Source organism: Propithecus coquereli, unplaced genomic scaffold, assembly GCF_000956105.1.
Source record: "Propithecus coquereli isolate 6110/MARCELLA unplaced genomic scaffold, Pcoq_1.0 Scaffold346, whole genome shotgun sequence".
Lineage (NCBI taxonomy): Eukaryota > Metazoa > Chordata > Mammalia > Primates > Indriidae > Propithecus > Propithecus coquereli.
In genome coordinates this window covers 2372386-2398551 of record NW_012149130.1, presented here as the reverse complement: position 1 = coordinate 2398551, position 26166 = coordinate 2372386, and the positions used below count along the sequence as shown (strand labels likewise).

Here is a 26166-nt window from a genome sequence, read left to right as displayed (position 1 = left end):
ACAGTGGCTAAGGGCCCGGGAGTGGTGCGTGCGTGCCGTGTGTGTGCCATTTGGCCTGGACGGTGGCTAAGGGGTCCGAGTCATAAAGTTGGCTTGGCTTTTAATATCAGCTCTACCATTTCCCAGGCGTGTGATCTGGGACAAGTCATCTGTCTTACCTAAGCTTCAGTTCATTTATCTTTATCAAGACGGTTGGAGAATTAAATGAAACGATGGATGCAAAGCACTCAGCAGTGTCCAGCGCGTGCTGAACCCTGACGAAATGGTAGCTGATATTATCATTGTTGTCATTTGCTTTAGATCATCTTGTCTCCATTTCACCCTGCATCATTTTCTTCTTAACATCAGGATTTCTTTAACATATTTTTCTCTGAGCTTCTCTCTCTACCCCATATTGCTAATACCAAAAACGTTAAATCAACACGAAGGTTGATATTTTAATTACTCTTAAAGTCTTTGATTTATTAGGCAACCAAATATATACCATCCCTTTCCTAGGACAACACTCCTTTAGCATTCATCAAGCCACATGTGAGATGCAGGATTTATTAGTATGGAAAGGTTTAATTAAAAATAAATGAAAATCTCTAATGAATAAAGACATCCTAATAAGAATATGCAAAAATGTTAAAACTTGACACCTTGAGAAAGCTATCCAGACAAGAGTTCTTCCCCTCATTGATAGAAGACTGGTTTCCAGTAAGAAAAGGCATTAGATACCTCTGAAGGTCAACGTGATAAACTCACCCCTTAACCCAAGGGAGAACTACCTGCTTCCGGTTCTAGACCTATTTTCTTTGAAAAGCCGTTAAACCTGTGAGACATTAAAAGTCTCTGTTGCTCCATCAGCCAAATGAAGGCACAGAACGTGGTCTGTGAGTGTCACCACGGGTCCAGTTTCTAGCCAGTGCAGAAGGGTCTTGGAGATGAGAAGTGAGTGTGGGCCAGCAGTCTCAACCTGAGGATGGTGACAATGATGGTGACAATTGTCACCAGCTCAGGTGCTGATAGGAGCATTTGTCTTCAGACTCCGTCAGGTATGACATTGGAAGATGAGGACCCAGAGGTGGCTAGTTAGTGAGTTAGGGTCAGAGGACATTTATACGATCACCCTCCCTGGGAGGGGACTTGTTGGCTCACAAAACTTAGAAGCCCTCCAGATAGGGTACCTCCTGCTGGCCTAATGGAATGGTGACGGTGGCACACAAATAGCTGCTCATCGTCCTGTCTGCCAGGCTTCTTCCGCGTGCACCGCCACGCCGCCCTCTGCCCTTCTCCCCCCTGCTCTCTAGTGGGGCACGTACTGTTAATATATGGACCGCATGAGAAGGCTGCCTTCTCTCCAGCTTCTCGCTGGCTGCAGGCAGTGAGAGCTGAGCAGGAGTTGAGCAGGAGGGAGGAGGGGAAGGCCAGGTTCTTCCGTCCCCAGATCCTTCTCTGCAGGCTGTGGGCCGGCCTTCTGCCTGCTCCCTGCAGCCACTCCCTCCATAGCTTGTTCAGGCCTAGGGCCGTAACAGACAGGACGCCACGCTCTCCTGCGTGGTTCTCCTCACCCTGCCGCACCTTCCTAAAAAGCCCCAGGCGCCTCGGATTATCTCGAGTGTGCCACCTGTCGCTGTCCTGCTACTGGTGACCTGTTTTCATTCTTTCTGAAAGTGACCACTGAGTACCTACGACGTGTAGCTCCTGTAGAAGGGATTTGGGGCCTGCCCTCTGTGTCGCAGGTTTCTGAGCAGGGCGAGGGTGTGACGCGGCTTTGAGGGTGAGTAGTGACGCGGTGCTGCGCTACGGGCCGGGAACTGGAGGGACGTGGAGACGGGAAGCCCGGCCGGCGGGGCCAGGCGGGACGGCTACGGTGGATGTCATGCACGCAGAATGGTTTGCATTTGGTGAAGGAGCAAACAAGGTGACTGCCAGGATTTGATCCTTGTGGGGACTGGTTTTAGGGAAGAGATGAGTTCAGGCTTCGATTTGTTCGCTGTGATGAGATAGTGGGACAACCTGGTAGAAATACCCAGCAGGCTCATGGGGAAGCTTGGCTTGAACTCAGAAGAGAAGGCAGAGAAAATGTAAGCACAGATTTGGACTCGTCTACTTCGTGGTGACTCTTGCCCTTAGAGGGAAGTGAGGTGAATGAATTTTCGGAGAGGAGAGGAGAGGAGAGGAGAGGAGAGAGAGAGAGAGAGAGAGAGAGAGAGAGAGAGAGTGTGTGTGTGTGTGTGTGTGTGTGTGTGTGTGTGTGTGTGTGTGTGTGTTTAGAGAAAGCAGCACCGAGGGTAGAAGATTAACGGAACTAAAGAACAGAAAACAGCTGCACCCATGGCCACAGCTCCTACGTCCATTCCTCTGGGGACGGTTTTCTTGTTTTCCCAGATGATGTTAGTCTCTCTCTCCTTTCTGCTCCCCCAGTCCCTTGGGCATCATTCTTAGGACTCTCATCACTGGGTTTTGCAGTTAGCTGTTTCCGTCTGCCTCCCTGTCTAGCTGCAAGCTCCTCGTGGGCAGGGACCGCGTTATCTTCGTCTTTGCGGTGCTCCTCGGACGAGAGGGGGTCCAGAAGGGAGGAAGGGCATAAGGGAGGCGAAGGATTACGGAGCCGGAGGAGAACTGAAATGCGCCGTCGTGGAGAGGAGAGAAGAGGGTTTCGCAGGAAAGGGAGTAGTCGGTAACGTCACATAGGCCAAGGAGAACGACGGCTGCGGCAAAGGCCATCAGCAACCTTGGGTGCCGCTCGGGAAGAGTACAGCGGTAGAAGCCCCCTGCGAGAGGGAGAGTCACCAGCGCCGCTTGTACCCATAAAGTCGCAGCACTGGGTTGCAGGTGAGCGTCTCTCCCATAACCCTGCTGAGCAGCTTTTCCCGCCGCCAAAAGGAGAGCCACTAGCGCACATCACTTCAGCTCCCCGGCGGGGCGGTGTAGGTATACGTCTCCCGGTGAGCGTGTTTGCACCAAAATAAAAATAAACATTTAATAGATAACTATGTAGTACCCTCAAGACTGTCAGTGTGTGGTGCTTCTGCGTCCCATGTTGGCTTCACGCGCTTTGCTGATTATACAGATTTCCTGAAAGAGTGATGTGACGAGGACCATCCCCTGCAGCGACAGCCCCGTCACAGCTGCCATGCGGCTCACAGCTGCCATGCAGCTGGGTGGGTTCCCGCGGCCTCCCAGGGTGGCTAGAGAAGCATGCTCCAGGGCTCGGCTTTGGCGTCACCTGGGACCTGGTTAGAAATGTGAAGTCAGGTCCCACCCCAGGTGACAGAATCAGAATCTGCATTTTAACAATCCTGGGTGAGTGTGTGTGCATCCACCCTGAAGGGCTCCCCCCGAGACCCGTGTCGCCTAACACTTGTGAGACCACTTACAGTGACAGTGGCTGTCACTGGTACAGCATTGGCCGTGGACTGGACGTTGTTCTGAGCACTTTGAATTGGCTGTTTAATCACAGCAACTTCGCAAGGTGCTAATATCATCCTCACTTTACAGTGAGGTTGTGCAGAACACATGGCTGAGACGCGGTGGGGCTGGGGTTCAGTGGGGCCCTCCTCTCTAACCACTGCACTTCCCCTCCGCCACCTCCCCGGGCCATCAGCAGGGCGCTTCGTGGTGTTCAGTAGGTGCACGAGAGGGATGGCATTGCAGCCTGTGGCAGCAGCCTTGATCCTCGGGGAAGCGCTTTCTACAGTCTGAGTATGCCTGTTTCTCTCTGTAGGGAAGGGAGGGCCCACAACAGTATTGTCCCAGACAGAGGACTTGGCTGAAGGCGGAAAGCCTCGTTCCAGCTTCCCCTCCTGGGAGAGGCTGGCGTTTCACCTACATTTCCTCAAATCTGCATCCCAAGTCCAGGGTGCAGCTTAGTGGGCACGGTAAGGACATTGCCCTTCGCTTGAGCACTTGTTTTAAGGGAAATCTGTTCCTTTCAGACGGCATCCAATTCTGAGACGAAGGGCTCCTGAGGAAGTGTAGAATTTGCTCACCGTCTAGTGACTCTGTCATTCTGTTTGAATTTGGTTAGAAGTTGGTTGGGAAATACAGAAGGCATAAGTCACTTTGGTGGGGCCAGCCTCTCAGTGAATCCTTATTCGGCTAATCGGACCTGTGGATTAAGCAGTCTGGCTGTCTGCTTCCCTTCTGCAGGGAGCTTAAATCAAAGAGTTATGTTCTCAGACTCCCAGGGGCAGGCCCCTCACAGGGCTGGGGGAACCTGCAGCCTTCTGATTTCAGGGTTGTTCTTTTTTAAGCACCAAAGGAGGCAAGAAAAGCTTCATCCTTCTCTGCCACACCCCTTTTAATAAAAGGATTTGTCCTGTGAAATTTGGATTCAGTCAAAAGGCCGCACTGAAAGACCCAGAAGGCCCACATGGCCCCAAGGCCAAGGTCCCCACCTCTGTGTCGGCTGCATCTCGCATGGCGCCACAGCTCTCTCCAGCTGATTGAGTCTGTCGAGAGGTTGTGGTTCAGGTTGTCCCAAAAGAGCCAGCGGAGCAGTGGAGGCCTCTTGGCCTGTCTTCCTTCCTGTGCCCCCTCTGCGGCATCGGATGGGGATTATTTCCTCCGTTTGACAAACAAGGAAGTTGTCAGGAGAGCCTTTCTCATGTGCTTCCTGAATTGGTTTCCCTGCAATTGAAAGTGATTTCTGCTTCCTTTGACTTCAAACAGAAGCAGTAAACTGGTTTCCCAAATCTCCTTCCAATAATTTCTTTTAAGAGGCAGAACAAAGCCAGGGGAGAGTGTGGGGCTGACAGACAGAGCCACAGGTGACCCCCAGCCACCCAGACAACACCCCTACCTGGAACCCAGGGCCCCTCCACCTGCGCTCACCTGACCAGGTCCTCTTCGTCGTTCAGTCTTCAGTTCCAGTGTCACCTCCTGAGAAAGCCCGCCCGCGCCCTACGCTCAAGCAGGACCCTGGCGATGCCCTGTTCTGTTCCTTTAAGGCTCTTCGCGGAATTTGCAATTATACATCGATAGTGTGGTCACTTGATTAATGTCCAGGCTCCTTACAAGCTCTGGGAGGGCACGGCCTGCGGACATCTCAGTCACCCCGTGTCCCCTAGCCCAGGGAACATAGCACAATAAATAGTCTTCGAGTGAGTGAGAATTAAGGCATTGGGTTAGGTGATCCCAGAGTCCCCTTCCTATCGTGACAAACTTCAAGTCCACCATGAGCACTCGTACCCACCCCACCCTAAACCCAACCTGAACCCTGCCATCAGCCCCCTCGACCATTCTTGCTGCTTTCCTAAGACACCGCTGGAGTCTGGAACCATCAAGTCTGAATAGTTGGGCGTGTTCATTTCTAGCCACCAACAAAAAAGCTACAAGTCAGCGTGGGATCTGAACAAAGAAATCAAGATAATATTAGCAGTGATCTCCAATTTGGGGGGCTTCAATTATTTCTCCCTTTCCCCCTCCTCTTTCATGCCAGAATGACTTAATGTATGAATTCCCGGTAGGGAAGTATGGGGGTGAGCTTACACGGAGAGCAAAGCCCTTGGCCGCGCCCTGGGTGGGGAGCTGCGTGCTCTGCCTGCCGGCCCGTGCGTTCTCGTCTTCCTCTTCTCCTGGGCTCTTGCTCGTAAAGTCTCTTTCAGACCCCTTGATACCACCCCTGGGGCCCTGAGCAGAACAATCCGTTGCCAAAGCTCTGTCATAAAGCAAGGGAGAGTGTGTGCTGTCCTCAGCCTCCATCCGTCGCGGTGGCCGTCTGGACCGGCTCGCGGAGGCACCAGCGCCAGCCAATCTGGGCGTCTCCAGGCTAATCGCAACACCGCCTCAGAGAAAGACGCCGTGTTTTGCTTCCATGATTGATGGTTTCTCTTGACCTTTCAAGGAAAAACAGAATGATTTATGTAGACAGGTCATGTAAGCCTCTCCCAACCTGGAATTCCGCGTCGTACCGCGGAGGGGATGCAGGCAGTGGCGTAATGGGAAAAGGAGAAGCCACGTCCACCGGCTAAGCCCACCGCGTCCTGTTCGTGATCCCGGCATTACCGATGCCGCTTCCCGGAGCCCCAGAGCCCTGGGCAGTCTTCCTGGCGTCTTGGGAGTCTTTCTGTCCACCAGGAGGTCTCTACGTGCACTGCAGATGAGCGAGACTGGGTTTCTAGATGACGTGTTGTTCGATTCCTGTGTGGGACCGTGTGTTCCGCCTTTCCCAGAGCGGCTCTCACGCCGCACGTTCCACCCCGTCGGTCCCACGGTGCGAGTGTTTCTCAGATCTCACATCCCGACTGAGGGCAAGGAATGGAGGCTCCTCCTGTGCGTGGCCGATGACGACCCTGTGTGCACAGGCCACGTGACCAAGCTGCTTCCCGGGCTTGTCTGGGCCCATCTTCCTCCACCACCACCCGCGGCCAGCCCTGAACACGGGCTGGGCATGGCCGTCAGCCTCAGCACGGCCTGAGGACAGCACTGGTGGAGAATGTCGTGTGCTTTCTAAATTAGAACTCGAGTTGGAGGAGCTGTTTCTGGGACAGCTGTGAGCCAATCCCAAGAAGAAGCTACTAAACATCCAGGCCCCGAGAGCCAAACTCTGCACGTCGGGGTAGAGAGAGGAATCCTGGCCCCACGCCTCCACACGCCAGCCTGGCTCCGCCACCCCAGGCGGGCCGCGAGGAAAGCAGACAGAGCCCACGAGCCTTTCTGGGGCCAGCCTTGGAAACTTCCGGGCTCTCCTGGAAGCAGGGCTAAGCTAGACTCACATACTTCCCAGCAGATGCTGTGAGCATGTGTCACTGCTTTGCAGACACACACTGTGGAGGTGGACAGCCGCGTCGCTGGGGCAGAGGAGGCGTTCCACACGGTAGCGAGGCCAGGGCTCTGCGGCCAGACCACTTGGCACTGAGCCGCGCCGCCACTCTTAGCCGTGTAACTATGGGCGGGCCATTTCACCTGTCTGGACTCACTTTTCCCATCTGAGAGGTATGGTTACTAACATTCCCTACTTCATGAGGTTGTTTCCAGGAGGAAATGGAATAATCCAGGTAGAGTGTTGAGAGCTGCACTTGGCCCATGGTGAGTCTTCAGAACACGTGAATGAGGTTATAGGGGCCTTTGGTGTTCCAGGACAATCCGTCACCCAGTGGTTGAATCCCCACCAAGGTTCTCCCTCAAGAGCTTTTTTAGCTGATGCTTGAATACCCCTGAGGATGGGGAACCCACTACCTCTTGAGTCCAGCCATGATAAACTTGTACCCACCCCGACCCTGGACCTCACCTCCTCCGCTCCTAGCTCGTGACTCTCAGCAGCTTCCTTATGCGTTCTGTCATCGACAGCCACTGCTCCTTCGGATGAGTCTGTTTCTTGGACAGTTTTTCTTTGTGTTGGACCTGAGTCTTTCCCAGGTGCTTCCTCCTTGGTCCTAGTTGCATCCCTGTGGTCAGACAGAAGTCATCTAACCTGTCTTCCTCACGGTGGCAGTTTCAATCACGTGGAAACCGTTGGCACCACCCTCCCTGCTTGCACCTTTCCTGACAGAGCATCCCCGGCTTCTTCTACTGATCGTCGAATGCTGTGGGTTTCTGTCTTCCGAAGGCTCCTTGCGCTCACGAATGCAGCTTGGCCCCGTGCGCACGGATCCCCACTGCATGCCGAGGCACAATGCGGGCAGACGTGACGGGACTCGCGGAGCCCTGAGCGAGGCAGGGAGAGCAGTGTGCGTGTCATTGGGAGGCGTGGAGCCAGAGAGCTCCCGACAGTGGGCAGATCACGCAAGCGTAAGGTAGAAATGGCGTCACGTGAGATCAAACTGGGGAAGGAGCAGCTGAGCTTTGCCTGCAGGTGGCAGGGAGTCATTGGGTGACTTTCTGCCCAGACGGGACATGTACCGGTGCATGCTTTAGTGAGAGCATCGTAACTGCATCTTGAAGATGGGAAGCTGGAGGTAGCTACCCACACAACAAACCGAAGGCAACAGAGAAGAAGAAAACGACCCACGGACCGTGGTGTCTAAAATCTAGACCAGTGGCTGTCTCGGTGGTGGGACGATGAGTGATTGCTTTCTTCTTCTTCTTTCCCGTGTTTTCTAATTTTTCTATAATAAGTATTTTCCCTTTTCTCTGTAACTCACATGTATTATTCACATAGTAAGAATAATTTATACATGTCTAAAAATTACTTCAGAACCAAACCATCAGGACTCGGTACCTGATTGGAGGGAGGAGCCTTGGGGGTGAGTTTTCTGGCCAGCTGCTCAGGCGAGTGCTGTGGCTCCAACGGGCTGGGGACATGAGCACAGAGCGTCACGCAGGAATGCCCTCGGCCTTGCCAGCCGCTGAAATGCGGGCCACAGGCCCCTTTGACTCCCACGCGGCCTCCCTGCAGCCTGCCTGGCAGCCTCGGTCCTCCCTGCAGGCCTGAAACTCCGCTGTCCCTCACACCCCTGCCGGGCAGCAGCCTCCGGCGCAGCCCGCAGTGCTCCACGACAGCAGTGACTTCGCCTAAGTTTTTCACTCCTTAGATAAATCTCTGCTGAGCGCCCACTGTATGCTCAGCACCAAGACAGGCCTTAGCGGTAAGACGACGAGAAAAGCAGGCACAGCCCCCGTCTTCGCAGACCTCAGCCTGGCGCGCCAGACAGACAGGAATGTTTAAAATCACTTTAAGCTACACAACTGCAAACTGAGGTGCTTCCTCCAAAGGGAAGGAAACGGTTCCAAGAAGAAATACGACACAGAAATCTTCCCTGACTGGGCGTTTGGGAGGGGTCCCTGGGCAGGGGCCCAGGCTGAGCAGAGGATACATCCGAGGGAGCTGGGAAAATCGCTCCAGGCAGAGGGGACGGGCGTGGCGGCCCTGCGGGGGGAAGGCTATGGCATAGCGGAGGCTCTAAAAGGGAAGGTGCTTTACTGGAGGGGCGCTCATGGGGCAGGCGGTGGGTGCAGAGGTGCGGGGTGGACCCTCCTGGGCCTGGTGGGGCACGAGAAGGATCCTGGTCTTTATCCCAAGAGCAGGAGCAGCCACCAAAGGTTCCAGCAGGCCTGGAGCAGAGGTTCCCGGCTGGTGTCCCCTCTCTCCCACACCCGCGCTTTCCTTGCCACTGGAGGCCGTAGCACTGAAGGCCTGATGAGACCCCCCCCAAGGCCTTGGCAGCCCGGATTGGGGCTTTCCCTCCCCTTTCTGCCAGTAGCGCTTAGAGCCCTCCCCCACCGAAGACACCTCTGAGAGTCGCTTTGCAGTTCGGTTTTCAACTTTCCTCATGGCTTTGCATACTTTAACGCTAATGTGTGTACAACTTGCTAATTAATGGAATCATTTGGATCCAAAAACATCTCGTTCTAATGGGAGGCTACAAAGCACTCTCATTAATTCACAGGTAAAATTATCCCAGCTTTTCTCTTCCTTTATTTTTTTTTCTCTCCCCGGCTTGCCTTAATAGCTGGGGAGGATTCTTCTAATTAGCCTGGTGAAAACCACTCCACCAGGGCACAGAGCACCGGTCTGCCTCGGGCTCCGGGGAGAGGGTGGCCCAGGTTTTGTTTACCAGAGGGAAGGTGGGGGGTGAATACCAAGGTGACACTCCCCGTATGCAGCGGAGTGAAGGGCGTGGCGGGGATGAGAGCGCTGGGAGACAGGCGAGTCGGGTAAAGACACTGAAAGGGACCCGTGAGGCGTGACTCCAAGGGGTGTCCTATCCTGCGTGTGTCAAAGGTGGCCCTCAAGGTGACTTCCTGCACAACTGGCCCAGCTGGAAGGAAGGCGGAGCCGTCGTCTCCACCACCTCCCTCCTGGGATGGGAGGGCCGGGGCGGCTGCGGCAGCAACCTCACAAGCGACTTTCTTGGGCCGGGTGTAATCTGGGCGACTCGCTGGTAACCACCTTGTGCCACCTGCAAATGAAGATTTGCAGCATCCGCTTTAACCAAGGAGCATCTTGGCGTGATGCTCATGGCGTAGTTGAGCTTGTAAGAAGCGGGTGCTTCTCCCTTCAGGCAGCCACGCGGCCTGCAGGCCTCCGGGGCGCACTGGCAAGACCACGTGCCCAGTGGGGCTTTTCATTGACTTTTTGTTTCTGAAGGGATCTGGGTACTTTGTAAACGTTTTTTTCTTGTGTTAATATGTACATAACAAAATTTACCATTTTAACCATTTTTAAGTGTATAATTTGGTGATGCTAAGAATATTCACATTGTTGTGCATCCATCACCACCATCGATCTCCAGAATTTTTTCCAATGCCACGGTGAGGAGAGCCTTGAGAGACACAGTCCTGCACGGCGTGTCCGGGCCGAGTGCGTTCTCACTGTTCTGAGACGCTGCTCTTGGCGGAAAAGATGCTCAGTGGCCTCTGAGACGGGACGTGAGACATTTTGACGGTTATGGGTGAAAACAGCGTGTTCCTCCCTCGCGAGGGCAGCATCTGCCGGTCCTTCTCTCGGATCTGCCTCCAAGACAGATTTGGGTCGGGCCAAGCGGGGTTTACATCCCTGTTCTGCCAGCCACCAGCTGTGTGACCGTGAGCCTCGGTGTCCCCATCTAAAAAGTGGGCCTTGTGGTACCCACCGGCACAGCTGCAGGGAGAGTGCGTGTGCTCACGCCAGCGCGGTGTCCACGCCGGTGCTCGGGTCGCCAGCTCCCCGCTCGTGCCTGTCGTTGCAGGTCTGCAGGTGGTTCTGAACTCCATCATCAAGGCCATGGTGCCCCTGCTGCACATCGCCCTGCTCGTGCTCTTCGTCATCATCATCTACGCCATCATCGGCCTGGAGCTCTTCATGGGCAAGATGCACAAGACGTGCTACAACCTGGAGGGCGTCACCGGTAAGGGGAGGACACAGGGCGGGTGCACGGGAGGCCGCGGCTCCTCTCCCGGCTGTCCCCACGCGGCTGGGTGTGCTGCCGCCGTGGGGCCAGCAGGCCTGGGAGGCCCCCTTCGTTCCGACACCAGCGTTCCATGCCACGGTGGAGTCAGGGGCAGAGATCAGTATTCTTTTTCTCTCAGTTCCAATTTTTGTTTTTGTCTCTGCTAAACCAGCCAGATGTGGCCGGGCAGGTGGCTCATGCCTGTAATCCTAGCACTTTGGGAGGCTGAGGTGGGTGGATTGCTTGAGACCAGGAGTTCAAGACCAGCCTGGGCAATATAGTGAGACCCTGTCTCTACAAAAAAATTAAAAGTTAGCCAGGCACAGTGGCTCGCACCTGTAGTCCTAGCTGCTTGGGAGGCTGAGGCGGGAGGATCACTTGAGCCCAGGAGTTTGAGGCTGTAGTGAGCTATGATCGTGCCACTGCACTCCAGCCTGGGCAGACAGAGCAAGAATCTGTCTCTAAAAACAGAAAACAGCCAAATGCAAACTTTGTTCAGCACTACTGAACGCTGTTTCAATGTGCTACACAATTCGAGAAAAATTCTAAAGATTAAGAACCTGTCTTTTGTCAGTCTATCACTTTTTAAGCCAACCATGAGTACTGTCATGTCAGAATCAGAACTCACCTGGTGACTGTACCTCTCTGCTGCGTCAGCACTTCCGTGTGGCTTGTCATCAAAAGCCCTTTCAGGAAGGCCACTCGCGCTGAGCCAGCGGGCTCGTAGCCCTGCAGGTCTTTCCACCATCCTGGGGCTGGTCCCAGCTCCTCTGCAGTTCAGTTCCTGTGTCTCCGTTCACAGGCAGAAGGCCGGGGCCCCTTCCCGGGTGGCAGAGGAGAATGGCCTGGAATCACCCCCTTGCCAGCCCCCAAACTGCTTTTCCTCAAGAAGGGTTAGCTCTACCCTGTGACGTCTCAGTCCTTTCCTTTTTGAGACTTCTCTGGTTGTGTTCCTTCCGTCAGTCAATGTATGTAACAGGCAGTGGGGCTCCTTAAGCATGTCCGAGTAGAACTGGAGTTCTGGCTTGCAGGGTGTGCTACAAACTGCTGTCCTAGGTTACACACGTCTCAGTTTTGACCTTTTAAAAAAACATTTAAACAGAAATTGACAAGGCCTTTAAACAGACATATAAAGTATTTTAACACAAAGAACTTGTTGAAAAAAATATCCCCTGCCCCAAAGGGATTAGCAGTGTTAAATTTAGATGATTTTTTTTCAAACAGCGAGATCCACCATCTTAGTTTTGGCATCTTGGTGGAGAAAGGGGAGCATCTGTCTGGAGCGTTTGAAGAACACCTCATTCTTCCCCGTCTATGCTGCATCTCGTGTCCTTTTAGCCCGGGCAATAAGTTACATGTGACCCCTCTCACTTTGGGGCGTGAGGAGGAATGGTAGCATGTTATATAAGAAGGAGTGAAATTCATACTCAGAAACCAAAATAGACTGCTTGGCATAAATGAACCAGTTTGATTGGATGGATTGACTGGATATTTGCAAGGTTTCTAGGTCGGTCATTGCCACATGGCCGCAGTCCTAAAAAAATAAAAAATGAAAAACTACACACACACACACACACAACTTATAAACCTAAAGTCACAGGGTCATACCATTGTTTTTATTTCTTTGATGGAGAATCTGTTTAAGAAGAGACCATTATTTCACTCTAGAGAGAATCTCTAAATTACTTGGGTCATAACTGTATAAAATAAACTACCATGTTTTTAAAAATTGAGTCTCTTTAAAATTGGGGGAAAAATAGGTCTTAACTTTAGCTAAAATTCTGAGATTTTTCAGCCTTGCCTAAAAAAAAAAACAATATAATGAATAATATTTTCTCCCTAATTCAAATCCTTCCTTTTATTCAGTTTGCTCTATGGCTGGTCCTGAACCAGTACATCTACACTAATTGTGTGGCTTTGTAAGAGCTCGTTCAAGACCTCCCTAAGAGCTGACCGTAGCACATCTAAAGTTTATGTGATTGTACTGAAATTGTCAGTGACACATTTGACCCAAACTCCTCAGGCAGTCACGGAGGCAGGGGTCTCAAAGAGTCCCTGTCAACTCAGCAGTGACTGACGGTGTGGCGTTCACCAGCGAGACGGCAGCCCCGCCGCGCAGTCGGGTGTCTGCACCACGAAGCGAAAGAGAACTGCTTCAAAAGCTGCAGATGGCGTCTGTCGTCACGGTGGGAACACAGCCCAGAGGATGTTTTCTGATAGTGCAGGCTCCTCCAAGGTCTGTGAACCTTGCTTGGAAGTCATGGGCGAGTCCGTCCTCAGTGGTCTCAAAGGGCCGAGAAGTGGTGGATGCGGGAGGCAAAGAAAACACAGGGAGGCAGCCCTGCTCCAGGCCGCAGACGGGGGCAGCGGAAAGGCCGCCTCAAGTGCCAAAACCTTTCATGGCCTCCTGTGGTCCCCAGTGACAGTGGCCAATGTAGGAGCATGTCTTCCCCCTTGATAGCAAACAAGAGCGCCTGAGACGTTGCTTGCCGGCTGCCGTGAGCCTGATCCGATTATTTATGTGATGGGTTTTATCTCTGCTCTGCACAATCCGAAGAGAAGTGGGCTCCCATCGTGGAAATGACCAGGAGCCGGGGGGTCAGAGAACGACGAGAGGCGAGTTCCAGAGACAGCCATGCCAGGCTCCGCAGGGCAGGCGGCCTCACTGCAGTGGGAGCCAGACTCCCTGCCGGGAAGAGGACCGAGGACTCTGGCAGCACAAGCCTTTCCTCTCAAATGCTCTGCAGTCAGGGGCTCCCTCTCCCCTCGCTCCTAAACCTGCTGTCTGTTGCCAGTCCAGGGGCCCACGCCCTTGCACCCACAGGACAAATACCACTGTCTTCGGGGCCTCGTCCACCTACGTGGGGACTGCCACTGACCAGGAGGGGCATCGTGCAGGGATGTGGACGTACCCATGCACCCGTAAGGTAGAAGACCAAACACCTGCAGTTTCTGGAACCAGCCCCCAAGTGTTCTGGAGAGTTTTGTATCACCTTTGGAATGGGTCATTTTTTATTTTTTTTTCAGATTTCAGACTTTGGATTAAATTACCATGTTGTCTGCAAATTTAAATTATACAAAAGTGCCTTGTGAGCTGTTGTTAAAATTTTTTAATGAGATTTACATCAAATTCTTCTTTTTATACTTTGGTATTATTTCACGGACTGTGAATTTTCTGTACTTTTAGATTTTAGAATACACTGGATTTTGAGCCATGTTTCCTGTAAAGGCCATACGAGACAGCTGTGGAGCTGGCCAGTGAGCCGTTAGGCTGCCCTTCCAGTGGCCAGTCCCTGGTGAGGACGGTCTCAGAAGAGGCAGTTTTTCCCTAATCCCTGAGACATCTGCAGGCTGCCCACTTGGTTCCTCAACAGATACATCGCCATATGCCGACACCTTTTGTTTCTGGTTGTCCCATCTGTTTGATGTCGCACCGAGCCAGGTCATCTGAGCAGCTCTCCCAAGCACGGTAATTACCCCTGAGACTGGCAAAGAATTGGTTGGCTAAAACCTGGAAATGAAATCATCTTCATGCTATTCACTCCTTAAAGTTGGGTCCTAAAAAAGTAATTGATTTTGTCTTTGGTAATTCCTCCTTGGAACCGCTAACGGGAGCTCTCCCGGGATTTCGTGTTTTGTTGGTGTTGCTGCCTTTCTAAAATCCCTCCTAATCTTCGCCTCCGTTATTTTCCTGAAGACTTAATTGGACTCTCCGGAATGACTCTTCCTCTCTGTTTTAAAATGTGGAGCCTGCGCTGCTTTGTTCTCTCTCCCACCTCGTGTTCCCACTCTGCTCCCCAGGCCGTCGTGACTGCAGAAGACCAGCTCGTTTTTACGTGGAAGCTGCTTCCCCTCACCCGAGAGTGCGTGTCGCTGGGACCTGCCGATTCATGTGTGTTCACATTTTTCAAGTGTTCCCTGTAGTGCTTTTTATAGATACCTATTTTTACCAGATCATCACTGCTTCTTAATTGTTCTCAAATCTTTTTTATTGTTGTTCAAGACAGATTTAAAATAGCAGAGCAGCACTTGGGCTTTTAGATAATCTTTCTGAATCCTGCCCCTTTCCCTCTTATTAATGAGATCACTTCCCCTTGATGCCGTTTCTTTTTAACATCTGTTTGTAAAACCCCCAAATGTGTTTTCCTTCCTGGAGGAGACGCAGAACTCACTCGGGCAGCCTCCCCTAGTCAGTCTCTGCGCCGTCTCAGGCACCAGAGCGCGGGGCAGGCTGCCAGATGCGCAGGCCCGACGTGAAGGTCAGCCACGTCCTTATTCTGCTAAAAAGCAAAACGTAAGAAAGGAAACGCAAGCTTCTCTCTTACTTTCGCTACCCTCTCTCTTTGTCCTGTCCCTGTGATCATTCCAGCGCTGTTACCACAGTGACTGCACACCTCCCTCTGGAAAGCTGGTGCTAGAATGGGGGAGAACCCAGCAGAATTTATGATCCATTTGGTTATTGGTTTTCCAGTCTCTCAACACTCAATTTTTTAGGTGCTCATGATCCACTTTTTCATGTATTATAATATTTAGGTTTGGGATTCACTTTTTAGTTCCTCTCTTCTTTATAGCCTCACATCCAAATTTCTAAAGATTTCATAATTTCAAAAGTCACAAAAGAATTGTGACTAGAAGGCAGCTTAGATTAGCTGCATTGAGGCAGCCCTCCTGGGAGCCGGACCCCAGAAATAGGAAAAGGCGTGGACACTGTCATTCCCTCCAACAGTGCAGGGACCAGGAACACAGGCCTTTACACCCTGGTCAATGAACGAAGGACCTACACGCAACTTTAAGCACCAGGCCAAGAATAAGCCAGGAAGCAGCATGATTCGTAACAGCCCAAACCTGGAAACAGCCCAGATGTCCGTCAGCTGGCAAATGGGTAAACGCACAGCGCAATGCACTGCTCGGCAGTGAACAGCAGCAGACGCTCCTGAGACCCGCAGTGGCACGGATGACGCTCAGAGACACTGTGCTAAGGGAAAGGAGGTGGACGCAGAAAGCCTCATCATGTGTGATTGCATTTATGTGAAATTTCTAGAAAAGGCAAAGTGATGGAGACAGAAGTGGGCCAGGTTGCTGGGGCTGGGGGTGGGAGGAGCGAGGACCGGCTGCGAACGGGCACACGGGAATTTTAGGGGGCGATGGAAGTGCTTTAAAATGGATTGTGCTGATGGCTGCACAACTATGCAAATTTACTAAAAATAATTGAGCTGTGCATTTACATCAATTAATTCCAAGGCATGTAAATTATACTTCAATAAAGCCGAGAGAGAGAAGAGGAGGAGGAGGAGGTAGAACAGAAGGAGAACGAGCAGGAGGCCACAAAGATGACCAAGAAGATGATGATGACAGTGAAGAAGAAAAAGCGGAGAAAGGGGAGGGGCAGCCACCGTCACTGTCACTGGGAAAACACAACCAGGCGTCTATTTTCAACCGTAGCATTAGTTCCATTCTCCTCGGAATTATCTCTTAGTTAAGGATTAAAATTTCTCTTCCTGTCTTCCTCTTGGGAGTGAACAGTTTCGGATTTAAAGCCACAAGCCAAGACAGCCAACCAAATGACAGTCTCCAGCACAGAGCCCGCGTTCCTCAGGCAGGACAGCCACGGCTGTGATCATGCTGACGTGGAGGAAACCAGAAACGAACGTTGGGGATCCGTTGTCTGTCGGCGAAGCCCTGCGAGCAAATCCTGTCTGGAAGCACGTTTCCCTGCCGTTGGAGGCCGTCGTCGTTAGAACGGAGCTTTCTTCTGTTTGGTACTGTCGTTGCTTTCTGTAAGGACAAGACAATGTCCTTAATTTCCCAACTCCTGTGGGTCCCACGCTGTTACCTCCCAGGGCCGCGCCGAGCCTGTCTCAGTATTTTAGCATAGTGAAAATTATTAGGTCTGTCAAGTCTTACCTAAACTCACCAGTGGTCTCCGTGCCAGGATCATAAGCCACACCTGAATTCATCGATGCCAGTAGCTGTCCCCAGCTTGGAGAGCGAGCCCCAGTGCCGCCTCCGCCGCAGACAGCGCTGTGCGTTTCCTGGAAGCCCTGTCCACACCTAGCAGGTGTCCCCCTGTCACCCACTGCACGCTGTCTTGACTAGAGGTCAGAAGGCGACTCCTCTTCTCTGCAAGGTGTTGATGCTGGGAGCGAAGGGCAGCACCGCGAGGGCCCGCACGGCAGGCGTCACACGCGGGCAGCAGTGTTTGCGCTCCCGCGACGCCACGCAGACCCTGCAGGCCATCCTGCTCCCTGCAGTCAGAGTTTATTTGCTGTCCTTCGTCTGTGTACAACTTCACTGTGAGGTGACGTGAGTCCCTGGCAGTGTGTCCTGTAACATGTAACAGACCCATATATGGTCAGAAAGTGTTATTGGATCCAATCGATGTAGCCCTCACTCTGGTATTCCAATGGAAGTGTCTGTAGGTACTTTCCCGCCAAAAAAAGAAAAGGTAGACTTCCTACCATTTTCCAGGACAATTTCCACTGGAAATGGTGGCATCATCATTATTTTTTGATTTGCCATTTGGCTATGATGCTGACATCAGAGTCAGAACGGGCACCGGCCCTGCCGTCTTTGAAATCAGTCACTGAGGTTCAAAGACAGCTTTAGAGCAATCCGTTGAAAGGACTGATCTTCTAAATGGGTGGCGGCCTGAGACGACGGGTGCCTAGTTTCTGACGTTTAATTCCCTGCGGGACTGAACGGCGTGCGCTCTGCACTGCTGTGGCCGTGGCGGTGCTGCCCGGCCCACCCGCGCGATCCCATCACTTTCCCTCTAACTCCGTTTCTCCTTTCTCTGCCCGCCTCCCTCGCTCCCTTCTGCTTCCGTCTCCTCTTTCCCTGTGGCCACTCGAGATGTCCCAGCAGAAGACGACCCTTCGCCTTGTGCGCTGGAGACCGGCCACGGGCGGCAGTGCCAGAACGGCACGGTGTGCAAGCCCGGCTGGGACGGACCCAAGCACGGCATCACCAACTTCGACAACTTCGCCTTCGCCATGCTGACGGTGTTCCAGTGCATCACCATGGAGGGCTGGACGGACGTGCTCTACTGGGTACGTAGCGGGAGATGGCCGTCGCGGCCGAGCCGCAGAGGCTGCAAGCCCTCCCTCACGGCCCCTCCGCCCTCCTCCCCGCATGGCTTTGGGGTCACGCACCCTTCTTCATGGAGTGTTGAGGAGCGTCTTTGATTTCCTCCAGGTCTTGCCTGAGAAACAAAGCATGACCTCCTCCCCTGCTGAGTCCTCTCTCCCTGATTAAATGTCATCTTTCAGTTTCTCCAGCCCCAGTGCGGGGCACCGACATGTGGTCGGCGCTCCGTGAGCACGCTGGCCAGGCCTGGCACGAGGGTCTGCTCGGCTTCTCCTCCCACCGTAGAGCTCCTTGTCCTGTCTCTTTCCCCAAAGGAGAGCTGGGAGGTGGAATTATGAATTCTTTGGGCTGAAGAGAAAAGTCAGGCCTGGTCTTCTGAAAAGAAACTATTTAAGGAAACCATTTTCATTGAATAGTGTAGCATTGTGGTATGCTATTATATTTTTATCTTTCATATTACTCTTAACATGTTAGAATTGTCCATCAAATAAATGCATTGGCATCCTTTTTACTGCTATGAGAACACCCTGCCGGCTATGTGATGCCTGTTTAGAAACACCACTTCCTGAGTGCTAACCGGTCAGTAGTGAATCCTCTTTTACTTTAAAGATGCCCCTTTACCCGGCAGGCTACACTGCTTTGCTGCCTGTGAGCCACTGAAGAACCAGATTTTCATGCAGCCTGTCCCACGGCAAATTCACACACCACGCCTGAGCTGTCTCCATTCTGGCAGCGTCAAGTCCATTATTAGGACAAATTCCAGAAAACATATTCTTTGTAGTATCTCCTACTCCAGCTCAAGACATGACTTGCCAAAATCCAGTGTTGTTCTCCAGAATCTGGGTGAATAAAGCACGTTGCCAGTCTTAAAAATACGATCTCTCCCAGAGATTCGCAAATAGTCAAATGTATTTGGCCGTCGTGAAGACAATCTAGAGCCTGCCTCGGGAACAGGTCTACAGACGAAAGCAGGGAAGAGCGAGAGGGCCGCGAAGGCTTTCGGGCCACGGGGCAGAGCTGCCGGTTAGGAAGGGGACGATGCCAAGAGAGCTGTTGACTTCCTGCGTCAGAGGGACGAGCTTTGTAACAGTTCAGAGATACGGTGCACGGTATCCTGTCTTCTAATTTTTTTTATAAGCACCATGTCCTATTGATTCAAAAACCCTCTTTTCTCAGTTTTTTATACTGAAACCCAGTGTAGCTATGAAACGTGTACCTCTCTGTAAATGAATACTTGAAATTTGCCTGAATGCCTTATACCCAGCAAACGTTTTTTGAGTGTCCTTGCACGGCAGGGCTGCTCCCGGGCTCTGACGATTGAGTCCCAAATGAGAACCAGTTTGGTCTGGGAAGCTAACTAAACTCTAAACTGAATGATAGAGGCACAGCTGGGCCCGTGCCGCGGCAAAGTTGCTGAGTTGTGATACTTTCAGAAAGAAGACAAAGGTCCAGTCCCCTCTGCCTCAAACTAAAACGCAACACTGGAAAGCGTTTCTCAGGCTCATGCTCAATAAGCACTTGGTTTTGAAAAATTTGTAAGACAGAGAGAAGGAGTTGAACTTATTACACTTAGGCAGATTTATTTTACTTAGCAAAGCAAATCAAATTCCCAAGTGGCCCCAACTGGTCCTTCTTCCTTGGGTGGGTCCCTCTGACCAGCCAAGGACAGAAACGTCCTTGAGCTGATAGGCAGTTTCTGCCTGTGGGCGTGGGATGGTTGCATGGGACTGTGCTTTGGGGCCTCGTCCCCTGCGCTTCAGACCCATGCCTATGCTGCTATGGGAACACCTCTCATGGCACCGAACTGGGGGCAGGTGGCCGCGGGCTGGTGGGTGTGGGGTGGGGGCGTAGGTATAATTTCCTTTGCTAATGACCGTGCTGTGTTTTCGTGATCTTCCTTCATCACTCCCTCCCTCTCCCCACCACGAGTCATTGATACCCCACCAGCCAGATGCGACCCAAAGAAATCTCGTCACAGTGACAGCCAGAGTGGGGAACGGGAAGACGCACACAACTGCAACCACCAATTTGCAGCAGCTGTGTTGTGCTCTTCCCCCGGGGGTGTGACAGTGCTCGGGCTGGGAATGGAGAAAGTGTCAGAGGTGAAGGAACAATCCCAGGCTCATGGGATGTGCCTCTCTCTGATTTTCCCAGCACCTTTCCAGAATGGCTATGTTGTGTGTGTGTGTGCACATGTGTGCACGTGCACATATGTATGGACGTGCACACACATGCACATGTACACACCTTAAACCGAGATGGCCTTCTACTCGGGTACTCATGATAGCAGCACTCGCTAGCCCAGTGCTCCTGCTTTCGGACAGTTTCTCTAATTGCTTTGACCTTTCTGTGGCCATTTCTTCCTCTCTCCCTTCTTCCTCCCTCCGCCTCTTCCTTCCTTTCCCTCCAGTTTTCCCCCTCCTTGTCCTCTAGGCCTGCATCTCCAACCCACAGACTCTCAAACCTCAAAGTGTTTTAGCATCAAACATGGAGCTTTCTAAATGTAAAATAGCCAGACCTTCCTCCAAACCATTGAATTAGAAGCTCCAAAGTCAGGGCCCCAGTGTCTGCATTCTGAGAAAGCTCTCCAGGGGCTTCTGATTTCCAAGCTGCAGTTTGAAAACCCTAGAGGTCTAACCTGTTGAACCCGCATGGTGTTGCTGTGATGCCACTGGATTTGAACTCGTCTGGGAGGTAGTTTCCTTGGAGACGGGGAAAGTAGGGTCTTCCATGCAGAATAATTAATTTCCCTTCAAACCCACAGGGCATGTCAGGGGGCTTGGGAAAGAGCAACTAAGACCTTCAGGTATAGCAGTGAATGGAGACCCCAGAGTGGGGCCCACTCCAAACCATCCACAGCCAGATAGATGCTCCTGGGTCATTAAAGCATCAAAGAAGCAATTGAGCAGTCACTTGGTATGGCCTGAGATAGGAGGGACCAGGAAGGTCACCAGTAGCAAATGGCAGACTCCTGCCTCCTACTATAGGTGACATAGGGTCTATTGCTCTTTTTCTCCGACATCTGTTGTTGTATTATACTGTTATGATCTTGAAGAGTTACTGTACTAAAAATAAAATCAGACTTGGCCAAGTAGTACTTGAACATTGCCTCAGCTAGGAAAGCCATTGGCCACGCATTGGGTTGAGGCCACTTGAAACATGTCTTGTACCCAGTGCCCTGTTGGAGGAGTCTGCAGGTGACAGGGTAAGGAGGGTGGATGCTGGGCATTTGGAGACTAAACCAAAACTCAGGCTTGGGCTGTGGTTTCCTTGGGGAATTACTTCTTAAGCCACGGCCTCACCATTTACTCCCCCAATCTCCAAGCCTCTTAAAACATAGGCGGGTTGGCGAGGAGGGTGTGACCAGATAAAAAGCACTGGCCTTCTTCGGGAGCAGTGAGGCACCAGGAGAGGGAAGAACCCAATGCCATGTAACGTGACTGTTGGCTTCTATTTCTACTTTCAGGAGTTTGGCTTTTTTTTTAAACTACACATGCTAGCCTTCTGCATGTATTCAGGACTGCCTGTCTCAGCTGGTCTGGGCATGGGCCCTCCTGAAGATGCAGGAGGCTGTCAGACCGAGCTGACTGGCAGGACTCTGTCTGTAGGATTCTCAGACGGGTCTGAGAACTCGGGTCGGCTTGAAGCTCTGAGCAATGCCCCTTCCACACCGTAGCCGGATCACAACTGGGTACCTTTGGCACCAATCAATTAAATATCTTTCGAGTGCTGACTTTGTGCCCAGCACTTGAGAGAGCCCCATGCTGGTGGGAAACAGGAGACCTGGCCGCTGGCCTGGGGTTTAGGACGCCCGGATGTGAGAATTGCATGTGAGAATTGCGGGGAAGGGGGAGCAGTTGAGTACGCTAGAATACACGGTTCTGGCTCTTTGGGAATCTAGAAGCCTGAGTAATTCTTCGTCAATGCTGTTGTCCTCTGGTCACCCAATGCCCTTCTTAGCAGGGCCCTGAGAATGTTCACACTTCGCAGCACGGGAGAGCGGCGCTGGTCTGTGTCGTCCAGGTTCGCGCCCTCCCCGCCCTGTTGGGGTCACCCTCTTCCTGACACCACCCATTACCCGCCCCAAATCGGTTTCTCCATGATCAGCTTTTCTGCTAATTTGTTTAAAGTTAAAAATTGAGCTTAAAAATAAGGTCAGAAGGAAGAGATTCGGCATCTCTCAAAGCCATTATTTATTGAGTTTTATTTTATTCATTTTGTTGGTATTAGAGGAGTCCTTATTATTCAGTAATTCAATTTAACAAACATTTATTGAGCATGTACTGTGTTCCCAGGGCTGGGCAGGGTGGAGGTGGGGGGAACAGAGAAGAACGGTCCAGGCTGTAACCGCAGACGTGCAGGTCACGAGAGGGGCGAGGGCGAGCCTGCGGGGCGCCCCTGGGAGCAGCAACTTGCGGGGCCCAGAGCACTCTGGGGCCAGGCGGGGCTCTGCAGGCCTCGAGGCTGGACGGGGGCCTAGAGAAAGCTCCTCTGCCCAGGGAAAGCACGCTTGGTGCCCATTTGGGAGACTGGCAGACCTGTGTTTTAGGTTCCCTCAACACACCCCTTTGGCTGTGAGCCAGCGTCCCGTACACAGATCTTCAGACTGGGGCCACCACTCTCCACGGTCCTGACCTCCCACTCAGTGTCAGTGCACGATCCCATCTGGTGTCAGGGGCTTTTTTCCATACGTGGAGGAGCTGATTTTGTTGGCTTGCCTTGGTGCTAGGAGCCTGCTGCTGCTTCCCCACGTGGCCGGGGCTTTTACTCATGCTCCGAGGCGCTCCCGAGGTCTCCGCCTGCAGCATGAGCAGGTGTAGGGACAGGAGCCGGGTAGAACCTGTTCCCTGCTTGCTGCTCACACAGTGACCCTGAGGCAGATGCCTGTGTCCCAGCAAGCAAGGTGACCCAGGTCGTGAGTGGTCACAGACTGACAGAGCCCTTGCCCTGGGCTGACTGGCGTTCACTGGCGGCAGCAGGTCCTGCCCTCTAATGTCACTCGGTGTAAAGCACTGTGACTTTTATGGGTTTACACCTCCTGCCTTTTGGTGGCAGGTGACAGCGTCCCTCAACCTTTGCTGGAACCGTTCAGTCCTTTTGGACCCACAGTACCTGTGGGAAAAGGCACGCACAAGTTGAAACCCAGGGACGTCAGCTGGACCGAGAGCAGCCTCAAGAGGACGGGGCAGGGAGGGGTGGTTCCTCCTGTTTGTCCTTTTGGGGACGACAAATGGTGGATTTGAAGGTTTGAGGCTGGAGTTCCCCTCGAGGAATTAGACGATGGTTTCGGAAGAGGCTTTGGTATTTTCCACTGAGTGCCCCCTTGGCTCTGTCCGCAGACCCTGGGACTGTGCGTTTCAGCGAACTCGGCTTCGTCCCGTCAGCCTTGGGCCCGAGGCCCTCGTGGCTGCAGGTGGGGACGGCAGGGCCCGTCTCGGTGCCTTCTTTAGGACAGTCACAGACCCAAGGAATGTCCAGCCTGATGGTTTGAGCAGACCTGGCCTTTGTTTCACCTCCGAATCAGGGTGTCAGCAAAAATACGGCTTTATTTATTCTTTCTCTTCTTAATAGCCCCATTCCAGCTGATTTAAGACATCAGTCTCATCACTGCAGGCGTCGCCCTACTTCAGAGCCACCCAGCTTTGCAGGCGCCCTCGGAGTCTGTCTGCAGAAGTAGGTGGCCCAGAACAAAGAGGAGAAAGTAGGAGGCACAAAAGGGGCCCTTTCCTTTGAGACCAGGGCTGGGCGGCCAGGGACTCGCCTCTGGCGCCTGTGGGGCGCTGCCCACCAGGAAGCAGTGGTTTGCTGAGGACCCCCCGCAAGCTCACTCATCTCTCATTCGCCCTCCTCCCCGCCCCTCACCCGCTGTCCCCCACCTGGAGCCTCTCCAAGAACTGGCCCACAGCCAAGGGGGGCCCAGAGCGGAAGCGTGGGTGTCAGCGGGGCCGGGACCGTGGTCGTGAGGTCTGGGGCTTGCCGACTAGAAGTCCCTCGTGCTGCCGGGAGCCCTCACCTGTGTGCGGCAGAGAGAGCACGCCCAGACTGATCCAGGGCCCACAGGAGTCTCCACGTTTTGTGGGTCTGTGTGGCTGTGAGGACTGCATCTTCCACGAGGCTAGATGTTCACAGAGGACCCAGTGAGGAGGGATCTCACGTCAGGGAGGTTGGCCAAGCGCCCTCCCCCGCACCCCTACCCACGGGCCGCTGCCCGGGCTCTGGAGGCAGCTCCCTGGGGGAGCGTGGTGAGCGTGCCCCTGCCTCCTGGGGCTGGCTGTCCCCACCAGTCCTGAGGACAGTGGGATCTGGGATCCAGGGAGGAGTGGGGGCGCCTGCTCAGAACAGACCTCCTCTGCCACTCTCCGTGCCCCGACCCACACCTGGGGGAGGTGCGCCTCGGGCTGGGGCAGAGGAGCCGGTCAGTAACCGTGGCATGGGCCCCAGGCTGCACCACCGGGGCCCTACACATGATGCCTCGCGTGTGTGCATGTGTTCCGGTGAGAGTCCGCAGCTCGCACCGGCTCCTGACTCCACACCCTCCGAGAGAGGAGGCCTTGCTTCCGACTCACCGGCGGCTTCGCTGTGAGAGAGCGAGAGCTGCAAGGACACCAAAGGCTCCACGCGACCTAGGGTCCAGGTCTCCGTCCTCCTCAGTGGGGGCCTGGGCCCCCCAAGCCCGTTGTTTTCCCAGTCTCTGTGAGCCTGAAACTAAGCTCAGCATCCTGCACGTGGTCGACACTCAGTAAATCCTTGTTGCGCAAGCGTGGACTCTGGCATGACCACGCTAGGAATCGTCACGGGACACGTCACAGCCCACGTTAACCGAGACCTGCAGACCCTGGCCTGCCGTGGCCTTGCAGCAGTCCTCGTGGCCACCAGTGGTCGGCTAGCTCGCTGCGGCTCTAGCACCGTCCCCTCCCCGATCTCATTGCACCAGACCCGCTTCCCCTCGGGTCGGCTCAGTTTCGTTTTTCTGCTCTCGGTGATGGAGGCTTTTATTGAACGTCCCTTTGCAGGCTTGGTTTGCTGCACTCGTGGTTCAGACAGTTGCCTTCTGGCTGAAGTAAGGCTCCCAGGCTCGCTGGGATGGGGACAGGGTCTGACGCACAAAGATCTTCCACCCCGCCTCTCCTGACAGCCGCTATTTCACTGGATATTTTAGTGGTTCAGCCGCTGGGAAAATCCTCCGTCCTGCAGCCAGGAGGCTGTATGGCTGTGGGCTCCATTTTTAACAATTTCCAAGTTCCAGAAAGCCCCGTTCATTGGTCCTTCACAGGACCACAAGGACTCTGGGCTTCCTTCCTGCCCCTTGACTCCTCCCCGCAGTGGCCCTGCCGTGCAGGGCTGGCACAGGCACGGGGACGCACCAGCGAACAAGCAGACCAGGCCACCTGTCCTCATAGAGCTTACCTTCTAGCATGGGAGACAAAAGTAGATAATGAAGGTACGAAATAAGTAAATGACGCAGTTATAGAGTGATAAGTGCTGTGGACAAAGTAGAGCAGGGCACGTGGGAATGACGTGAACTCAGGTTAAATGAACTTCCTGACGTCGTGGTTAAGTGGCGTGTGCTGGGAGCTCTCCCTTCCTCGCCTGCTCAGTTCAGCAGTCCCCACCTGCGGTGTTTGCGCCAGGCCCTGTGGCTGCATTTCCTGGGTTTCTCTAACCAAGTATAGTAATATCACAGAAATATTAATGGATCAGTAAAGAATATGTAACCCTGCAAACCAGCCAGACCAGGTCGGTCTCTCAGTACTTCTCAGTACTTTTTATTCCCAGTACACAAAGAACATAGCATTTATTCCGCCTACTTAGGTAAATGATCAAGTTGCTCAGAGCCTACAAAGCCATTGATATCTGCTCGTTCAAGGCCCCTGCGGTAGAAACCGTGGCAGTGCTTATCAAACTTTAGCACACCTTCGACTCACCTGGGGTGGTTAATATGCAGACTTCTGAGCCACACTGAGAACGTGGGGCAGGGCCCAGGAATCTTCTTTGTTAACAGTTCTCCCAGATGATTCTGAGGCCGGCAGCCTTCTGGCCACACCTTGAGCAGCACTGCTGTGTGCCTTAGCAGAGGTGTGGTGAATCACAGCGCTGTGTGCTTATGCTTGAAGTTGGGAGCTGTGGATAGAACGACACAGGGCAGTGGTTCTCAAGCGTGCATCAGAATCACTGCAGGGCTTGTTAAAACACAGGTTGGGGGGCCCCACCCCAAGAGTGTCAGGGTGGGGCCTGAGCATGTGCATTTCCAAACAGGCTCCCAGAGGACGGTGATGGTGCT

The 26166-nt window shown here is 53.1% G+C and overlaps 1 protein-coding gene across 2 annotated transcripts in view; it reads left to right on the top strand.

Moving 5' to 3' along the window:
• Positions 1-10618: 10618 nt before the first annotated feature.
• Positions 10619-26166, top strand: part of CACNA1C (calcium channel, voltage-dependent, L type, alpha 1C subunit) — a 192356-nt gene continuing 176808 nt past the window's right edge. For both annotated transcript variants that reach the window (XM_012651032.1, XM_012651031.1), the window contains exons 1-2: positions 10619-10757; positions 17652-17848. In XM_012651032.1, coding sequence (XP_012506486.1) covers positions 10634-10757; positions 17652-17848 — 321 coding nt within the window. In that variant the 5' untranslated portion in view covers positions 10619-10633. The remainder of the gene's footprint in view (positions 10758-17651; positions 17849-26166) is intronic.